Consider the following 9,693-nt stretch of genomic DNA (forward strand, 5'->3'; position numbering starts at 1 on the left):
AGAAAAGGGCTTGTGGTTGGTTTCAAGCCTGCTCCGGAAAGCTTTGTCAATTTCATTCTCCATGGGAAGGAAAGGGAGAAGGAGGGTGTGTGTGACACGTTTCTTGCTTTTTTGGAGAAATAAGTGCAATTGCCAGCGTGTGTATCTCCTTAAATATCAATAAAGGCAGAAAAGCATACATTCGTTTAAGGGTAATATTGCAAATGCAAACAAGAAAAGGGCTTCTGGTCGGTTTCAAGCCTGCTCCGGAAAGCTTTGTCAATTTCATTCTCTGTGGGAAGGAAAGGGAGAAGGAGGGGTGTGTGACACGTTTCTTGCGTTTTTGGATAAATAAGTGCAATTGCCAGTGTGTGTATCTCCTTAAATATCAATAAAGGCAGAAAAGCATACATTCATTCAAGCATAATATCGCAAATACAAACAAGGCAGGCGTGAAACTGACCAGCAGCCTTTCCTTCCCAGGCAAGAACTCCTTTACAGCCATATTGTGCTTCGTTGCAAAGGGGGAGAGGAGCATAAGTAATTTTTTGGCTGACCAATTGGTTGATAGGGGGAGGTTTTAGAGGCGGAGCTTGGAAAAAGCGAAAAGAATGTAGGGATCTTACCGCTGTGTGTGCGGGTGCAAAAAAGCATTTTTTTTAATTGAGAAAGAGCGAACTAAAAGGCAAAGTGAGGACTATCAGATGACAAACCGAATATGGAAACCGTGGATTATCCCGCTCCTTTTGGATAAGCCCTTAGTCTTGGAGCAAGGCAAAGTTGAAGAGTAATGACTAAATCCTCAAAGAAGTTGTGTGAACAATATTGTAGGAAAATGCAGTATTGCTGAATATAAAGTGGGAATAAACTACATTTGTAAGTGAAATGTAAATGAACCTAAAATTACAAGTTATATTTAAATAAAATAGTGAAAAGAGGGTTTCCGATAATGTACCCTTATTATATTAATTATATATCAATCACTACTTTGTCTACTTATTACACCTGCTTTTTAAAAACCTCATTTACCATTGTTTCTTTGCCTTCAGTCCCTTTGGCCAATTCATTGCAAATAGATGACAACAGCATGCCCTTTAATTCAACAAACAATTCAGCTCCAGTTTTAAAGCAAGGTATGTGCCTATTAAAGTTTAGCGTTAAGTAAGGATTATCGAGTTGCCTAATCCAAGTTTTTCCCTGAGGTCTCCAAAGAAGAGCTGGTGCATTAAGAATTCTCTGTTCTGTTTGTCATTTATAAATGTTAAAATGGGTATAAACTACTGTTTTTGTTAAATACAAGTAAAATGTAAAGGAACCTAAAATAACTCATTTCCATTACATCTTTATCTCCCATACAGCACCAATGTGTATACAGTATGTGTTTTGATAAAACATAACAAAAAGTCAGTCTTGATGTGCTTGTATATGTTCAGGGGAATGTGAGTGGTTGATGTGAATAATAACTGACCATGGCACACATTCACCAGACCTCATGGAGAATGCGCACATGATTCTTACACGAAGCAGGAATTGTACACATTTCCTGGTCAATATACATAATCTCAAAAAGGCCTTGGGTAATGTACATCTATTGACTAAATTTTGTATATTCTCCAGTCATTATTTTTCTGCATGTTTTTCTGCATAATCTCCAACAGGCCTTGGGGAATGTGCATTTATCACCTGAATGTTGTACATTCTCTGGCTATCATGCATAATTCCCAACGGACTTTGAGGAATGTACATATCATGACTGCATTGTGTACATTCTCTGGACAATATGTACAATCTCCAGGAAGCATTCATGGTTGTATCAAGTTCTTTTTGGTGGAGAATTACCAATGTGTAGGAGTACATGTGCACATCAATAAGACACCAGACAAGGGGAAAAGAAAATCTTGAAGCAATCATACATACAATATATCCCTAGTCTGATGGCTAATTTTGATAGCAAGGCACTCAAAGTTAGACTTCAGCACATAGTTAAATGATGGAATTCGCAACCACAAGATGGTGCAATGGCCACCAACCTGGATAGCTTTAAAAGAAGATTAGAGAAATTTGTGGAGGATAATTCATAGCTACTAGCCTATGTTATACCGCCAGTGTCAGAGGTAGTATGCCTGTGGGGATCACAAGTGGGGAGAGTGCTGTGGCACTCAGGTCCTGCTTGCTGGATTCCCATAGGCATCTGGTAACTGTGAGGATACCATGCTGAACTAGATAGGCCTTTGGGTTGATCCAGCAGGGTTCTTCTTACGTTCTTATCAAGATAGCTTTTGGGGGGAGGTGTGTTGTTTTTAATCAATGCACACATGCACATTGGTGCTGAGGATAAGGAGAAAAATGTTAGTGAACAGAAGGAAGTGAAACCACCACAGACTGAACATGTTCCATGATAGGAAATAATTTTAGAAAATATGGAAAGCAAGGTATAAATACAGTAAAATAAAGAAGATCTACTTTTGAATATCTATGGAAGATGAAGCTTGGGAATGTGTATTGTCCATAGTTTTGTTATTGATTAATTCTGCTTGGCTTATTTTCCGGGAAAGGCTTTTCTATTACTCAATGCCTAGCATATCATGAGTCTGTTAGTGAAAGGCATGGGCTGGCCATTAGAAAATTCCCCTGCTACAAAACTGTTCTGCACTATTTAGGGCCCCTTCTAACTTAACGTCAATGCTGTAAGGGTCAGGGCCACTTGTGTCCTTCTGCCCCTCTTGCTCTTGTGAAATATGAGATGATATGGAAGGAGTCCTTCATGCAGCCTCTGCTGACACCTGCATCATCATAGTGTCTGGAAGAGGCAATGGTGGCATGGGAAGAAGCTATGCCATGTGAAGCAGCCTTGCGTCGAGCTAGGCCATTGGTCCATCTAGCCCAGAGAACTCTTTATTCTGACTGCTGGCAGCAGAGGATATCCGCAGCCCACCAATTAAAAATTCCAGAGATTGAATCTGGACACTTCTGCATAGACTGCTCTACCACTGAGCTGTGGTTCTTACCAGCTCCTTCCATGTGACTTCATGTTTCTGACATGGCATGCACACTTCAAGCCAAGTTGTACATGGTTAGCAGATGAATTATTGCCTCTGAATTTATTTATTTATTTATTATTTGATTTATATCCCGCCCTTCCTCCCAGCAGGAGCCCAGGGCAGCTGGAATTTGCATCTCCCTTGGAGTTTCTGTGGAACTGATGGGCCCCTGGTGCCCTTACACTAATAAAATTAATGCATGTACACATTTTAATAAGGATTAAGTAAGGACTTGAGCTAAATTCATTTTTATCTTCGATCTTTACTAATTTGTGATCTGAAAGATGTCGTTTAATATTTCTCCACAAGTCTTCACCATATTGGAGATTGAGGCTTGTCATTTTTGTGATCCACAGTTGTACAGAAGGGAGAAAGGAACAGCTGGAAAAGGAGTGATCACTTTCGCCATGTTTTTCTGCGGGCAATCTGCACTTGCATTCACATGTACTTCTGGGAACTCAGATAGCTTGTGGATTGTGGATAGTGATTAGAAAAGAAGGAATGAATGTGGGAGCCATCCAGTGAGATTGCCTTAATAAAGTGTTGAGTATGCACATGACTGGAAAGTGTCATGTTATTTCCTGCATTGCAGCTCCATTCACCACAAACTCTAGAGATCACTTGAGCCACAATCATACGACAAAGTAATGGAATAAAGCAATTTGTTTTGAAGATCATTGAGTGGCATTCTGACAAATCAATACTTTTTTTGTTTTTAAAAAGGGCCAAATTTCTGTGCCTGATGTCTGTGCATGTATAGAGATTAAGCACACACGTTTCAATGCTGCAGTATTAATTTTTTGTTTTGTGTAGACATGGTTCCCGAATCTTTAGCTCTCAAAACTACTGCCAAAATGGGCATAGGGGGTGTGATGCTTATGGTCTAAATTATGGCAATTGTACATTGTATAATTTTAAGCTCTATTGATGAGTTTGTTAAAGTCTGTAATCCTTTTATATACTGTACTATATAGGGAGAATTACTACTAAAAGCAAAGTAATGTTAGAACTCAAGTGTCAAATTTAATTTAATAAACCCAATTCATTGTGAGTTGTTTATTGTTGTAAACATTGTTTAGGCCATTATCTACTTCATTCCTTTTTTGATTTATTGTATGATCTTTATTCTTTCCCTCCATACATTTTTATGTATGTTTTCTTTCTTTGTATTTTAATTTTTGTGAAGAAAAAATGTTAAAGGTCATAGGCTTTTAGTTATCTGATATCATAAGCCTATGACCTTAACATTTTTCAGTGTTGTAGCTCCTGCCCTTTGGATGTGCTCCCAATGAACATCAGGCAGGCACCTACCATGTTGACATTTAAGCCCCTGCTGAAAATTAATCTGTTCACCCAGGCTTTCCCTGAGGGGTGATTCGCTATGTTGATGTATTAATCTGATCTTCTGATTTGTGATGTATGTTGTGCTTCTTTTATGAATGTAATTTTAGTGTTGTTTTTAAGCTATTCATGGCCATTATATTTTTTTCCTTAATGTTGGCAGTATAGATTTTTTTGCACATAAAGAAAAACAAATAAATAGTGAGTAGTAATCAGCCATTTGACCATCTTGTGAGCATTATTGGGGTTGGGCCAATCTGTCATATGAACATACTGAGTCAGACCATTGGTCCATCTAGCTCATTAATGTCTACTCTGACTGGCAGTGGCTCTTCAGGGTGTCAGGCAGCAGGAGTCTCTCCCAGCCCTGCCTGGGGCCTTCTGTGTGCAGAGCAGATGCTCTGCCACTGAGCTGTGGTCTATTTCCAGACCATGTCACTTTTGCCTATTTTTACTCATAATTCTGTTCTATTTCCACATTAGTCTGCACTTTTTAAAAAGAATTTTTCAAAATAATTATGACAATGTACATTTATTCTACATCTGCATTTTCTCTCAAGATAAGGACTGCCACACAACATTCAGGGAAGCACATATTTTCTAGCAGAACACAAACGCAATAGCATTAATGATTCAGGTGATTCTAACCACATTTTTCTTAATATCCCTAGAGGCAGCCCTGCTTCCTTCACTTTGTGTGATGCATATGGACAGAGGCCTCTGCAAAGCCAACGAGAAAAGATTCTACTACAATCACACTCTTGGAAAATGCCGTCCATTCAGCTATAGTGGATGTGGTGGGAATGAAAACAACTTTACCACTAGAAAGTCATGCCTGCGGATGTGTAAAAAAGGTATAGTCGGAACAGACTGAGGCATAAAGGTTAATGTTTTCTCCTCAGCTAAAAAAAAAAAGTTGCTGTCTGAATCACAAATCAAGCAAATTTAGTCCTGTGGTTTAGCACCTCCAAAGTGTGGTAGGTAGCTGTGCCTTTAAATGCAAGTTGTTTTTTTTAAAAAAGCACAAATTCCCAGTGCACCCGGGGGGGGGGAGCATACTGATTGGGACACTAGCATGAGGGGAGGGGACAGGCTTTAACCTTTCACCCCTTGCTGTGATCCTGATTTGAATCACACACAGAGGCAAGATGGTTGCTATTTGCTTTGAGAGAAGGAAATCTCCCACTTGCTTCAACTGGAGCTTTTTTTTCTGGCCTGGGGCCGCTGATCTGGATTGGGACCAGAGTGGGGGTAATGGTTAAAATCCCCCTTACCCTAAATCCAGGGTCCTGATCCAGATTGGCCCACCTGAACCAGTAAGTTGGTTAAAAATTAAGTTTTAAAAAATGATCCTCAGCATTGTAGCTAAAGTAAAATGTAGTTTGACCCTGAATCACAGATGTGTCTCTGACAGAGGAATCATATCTGAAGCAGATCAGTAATTCAGTAGCGTAGTGGTAAATTCAGAAGTGCAGGGCCCCTTCACAATAGTCACACCATGCCCTCGTACAGCCACACCCCCTTTTCCCCTTTCCCTCATCTCTCTTTCTCTCCATGTCATCTAGGAGTTGACACTCCACTACAACAGACATCCCTAGGAGCCAATCAGCAAGAAAGGGGAGGCTGGGTGTTAGCTACTGAGAAGAGCCTTCTCAGTGGCTGACTCATCTCCTTCCACTATGATTGGCTCCAATCAGCATGAAAGGACAAGGACTCTTCTCAGCGGCTAACACTCTCCCCTTTCATGATGATTGGCTCATACATAGGGACCTGGCTGGGACCTTGCTCCTAAAAAAGTAATGGGTTTACGACCCTCTGCATCCCCAAATGACTACAACCCTGATCAGTATCCAAAGCTGTCTGAGTCATAATGCATCTATAATGTGGCCATTTTTTTCCTTTTGCACTCCAGAGAGGCAGTGTTGTATAGTGTTTAGAATATCAGAGTAGGTCCAAGAAGAGCTGGGTTCAGTCCCCACTCGGACATGAAGGTTACAGAGTGGCCTTACACCACTTGGTGGATGGTATTCAGTGCTAGTCCTATTCAGAATGGACTCATTGAAGTTGATAGCCATGACTAATTTAAGTTCCTTGATTTAAACAGGTCTACTCTGAATAGGGCTTAGTTGACTACAAGCCACTGTCCCTCAGGGACATTAGTTGCACAATTACCGGTTGCATGAATAGTTTTAAAAAATATATGTCAGCATGGAGGGCCTGTTCTGGATCCGGACTGGCATGAGGGGGTGTAGGTGAGCTTTAACCCTTTGCCCCTGCTACAGTCCCAGTCTAGATTGGAAGTGCTGTGCCTGCTACTTGCACTGGGAGGGAAAAAGCTTCCATTGAGTTACTGCAGTTTATGTTTATTACTTTAAGTAGCTATCCTAATCCCATTTACCTGAGTCAGTCCCATTGAATTCAGCGGAACATACTTCTGCATAGACATGGTTAGGATTGCAGCCTTAATTGTTGTTAATTTATATAATACCCTCCATGAGGATTAGTGTATTACCCAGAATGAGAGGACAGGTGGCTGCTCTAAGGTAAATCCTAACCTAGGATTAAACAGAAGAGCATGGGAAGGGGGGTGAAATGGGGAAGAATATTATAGTACAGGGTTTGGTAGACTGTGCCTGTATTTCTTGTTCCCCTGCAGGCTTCATTAAAAACCAGAGACAACCAGGCAGAATGAAAATCCGCCGGAAAAGAAAGAAACGACCCGTGGAGCTGATAGATGGGGAAATTGTCATTGAAAGGATATGACTTCCATTCTCCCGTTGCAGATCATTTGCATTTCCTGCCTTTTTGAACACTTTGTATACACATTATTTATCAAGATTTTATATTGCTGCTGCTTCTGTGTCCCCTCTGTCTCGTGTAAGTTTTGTAGATGGTATAAACTGAACTTTTTATTGTTATGCTAGTTGTGACCCTGGCCTGTGTTAGTTACATAGAAATAATTACACTCACACCCACATCCCCAGCATAAAAATGTTTTCAGGATTCCAGGACATAAGGCTGTGAACCTGAATTCTTGTATCTTCAGTATTCCTGCTAAAATGTCTTTTAATCACCCATGCTAATCTGCTACAACTAATCCACTGTGACTATGCTAATCATCCATGCTAATCTGCTGTGACTAATCCACCCAAATAATCCCAGTGGGGGCTATAAATCCTGTTATATGGGCTTTGCTAAAGGAAAGGCTTTAAGATTGCAGGCAGAGCAATCCTATGCATGTCTGCTCAGAAGTAAACCCTATTGAGTTCAGCAGCGCTTACTTCCAAGTAAGTGTGTATAGAACTACAGCCTTATTCCATTTTATTTCCACTACAGTGGTGACCATTTGTGGCCTGTAGATCTAATATAATGGCTGAGAATTTCCAGAGCTTGAAGTAGCTGGGAACAAGTTCCTCTCCCCAAAGATTATTTGTGAGTAATTGAGGAAATTCTGTGGATCTTTTGTTCAGGACACAAGAATCACAGGGTTAAGCTAACACAGGTTCAGAATGCTTGATATCTGCAGTTTGCAAGCTTGTATTAGAACTGGGATTGGTTTAGAATTCCAGAATTAGATCATATGTGAGAGCTTTTTCAGAATCTAATTCCATGTAATTTCCACCTTGAGGAGACTGAGGAAAAAGTGATGTTCCATAGGGCCAGCTTCTGGCTTTTGAGATTCATCCATCCCTTCCTCTGGCCCCACCCCTTAAAACTAAGTCTGTGGGCACACACTTGAAAAGCAGCCAGAATAGTTTTTCTGGCTGTGTTTGGGAGTGACTCAGCCCTCTGCTAGCCACACCTCCCTTCCCTATTATTAACCTCAGGCCTTTCAGGACCACCCACAGCATATTGTTGGGCTAATCACTATCTCTGCTTGAGCCTGCAGCAAATAATTTCCATTGGCCACACCTGGAAGGCAAACAGGTTGAACTACCAATTAGTTGTAAAATCTGCCTGAAGCTGAATTAAAAACAAAAACTAGAGCTTATCCAACCAGGTTTTAGAGTGAAAAAGGATGGTGTTTGACTAGCATTCTGTGCCTCCATTGTTTTTTTAAAAAGTGATGCACTGGAACTAGAATAAGAGTAAGTGTGTGTCTACCCTAAATCAAGTCTAATCTAACATGACAGTCCCCTGTTATCAAATAAAATACAAACCTTTGAAATTGTCTTTTATAATTTTCTTTTTGAAAAAAAAAGTAACTGTACCTATGTGCTGGGGATAATTTTTGCTGGGAATGATGTGCCTACTGAAACTTACTAAATAATAAAGGCTCTTGTAAAATATGTCAGTATTTCAGCTGGTGTCACAATCTCAACCACATCAACCAGAGAGCCTTCAGGCTTAGGGCAGTATATAAATTACATTAAATAAATTAATTAAATAAATAAATAATCAAATCAAGTCTACCTCAAATTTCATGGTTGCTAGCAATTGTATTAGAAATGGAATGGCAATTACCTGAATCATCTCTGGCAAAACATCAAAGTCAATCGTTCCATTAAAATCTGGTTGCAGTTGTTCCCAATACGGAACAATTGAATCGTAGTTTGCAACTACCACTACTTAAAGTGGTTCTTCTTGGAACACCTGACAGGCAATCTGTTGTGCTGGTGAGAACAGCAATCTGCAAGTAAGTGTTCAAAGGAACAACTGAAAATCACATTCATACTAGAGTCATAGATTGGTCTGTAAAACCGATCGTCACATCCAATACAGACAGCAGCTAGCAAAAACTAAATCGTACACACGTACACAGTTCAGATGAAACAAGTCAAGCCAATTCTTTCTCAGACTTGAATCAAGGCCATGCACACTTTCATGAAAAAGAGCATAATAACCTCCAAAAAGGAAATGCCTGCAATTGAACGAGACAAAATGGAGGATCTTCTCTACAAGGAAAGGCTAAAATGTTTGAAGATTTTTTTAGAACACAGATGGGGAACCTGTGGCCCTCCATATGTTGCTGGACTATATTTTCCGTCATCCCTGACCATTGGCCTTGCTAACAGGGGCTGATTTGTGGGTCAACAACATGTGAAGGGTCACATGTTTCCCATCCTTGGTTTAGAAAAAAAGACAACAGGTGAAGGGACATGATAGGAGTTTATTAGATTATGCTATACAAAATTATACATGATGTACTTTTATAAATGTATGATGTTTTGTCTACTTTAACTTTTCTATAAACCTTTGATAACTGAATGGTTCTGGAGCATTTAAATCAGCCGTGAGGGAACTTTGGCCCTTTGGATGCTGCTGAACTACAACTCCTGTCAACCCTAGCAAGTATGGCCAATGGCCAGGAATGATGAGAGGTGTAATTCAG

The 9,693-nt window shown here is 40.1% G+C and overlaps 1 protein-coding gene across 1 annotated transcript in view; it reads left to right on the forward strand.

Moving 5' to 3' along the window:
- TFPI (tissue factor pathway inhibitor) overlaps window positions 1-8,650 on the forward strand; it is a 117,728-nt gene extending 109,078 nt beyond the window's left edge. The window contains exons 11-13 of the mRNA XM_061612686.1: window positions 1,029-1,112; window positions 5,033-5,215; window positions 7,018-8,650. Coding sequence (XP_061468670.1) covers window positions 1,029-1,112; window positions 5,033-5,215; window positions 7,018-7,124 — 374 coding nt within the window. The 3' untranslated portion in view covers window positions 7,125-8,650. The remainder of the gene's footprint in view (window positions 1-1,028; window positions 1,113-5,032; window positions 5,216-7,017) is intronic.
- The last annotated feature ends 1,043 nt before the right edge of the window (window positions 8,651-9,693 follow it).

This window comes from Rhineura floridana, chromosome 2, assembly GCF_030035675.1.
Source record: "Rhineura floridana isolate rRhiFlo1 chromosome 2, rRhiFlo1.hap2, whole genome shotgun sequence".
NCBI lineage: Eukaryota > Metazoa > Chordata > Lepidosauria > Squamata > Rhineuridae > Rhineura > Rhineura floridana.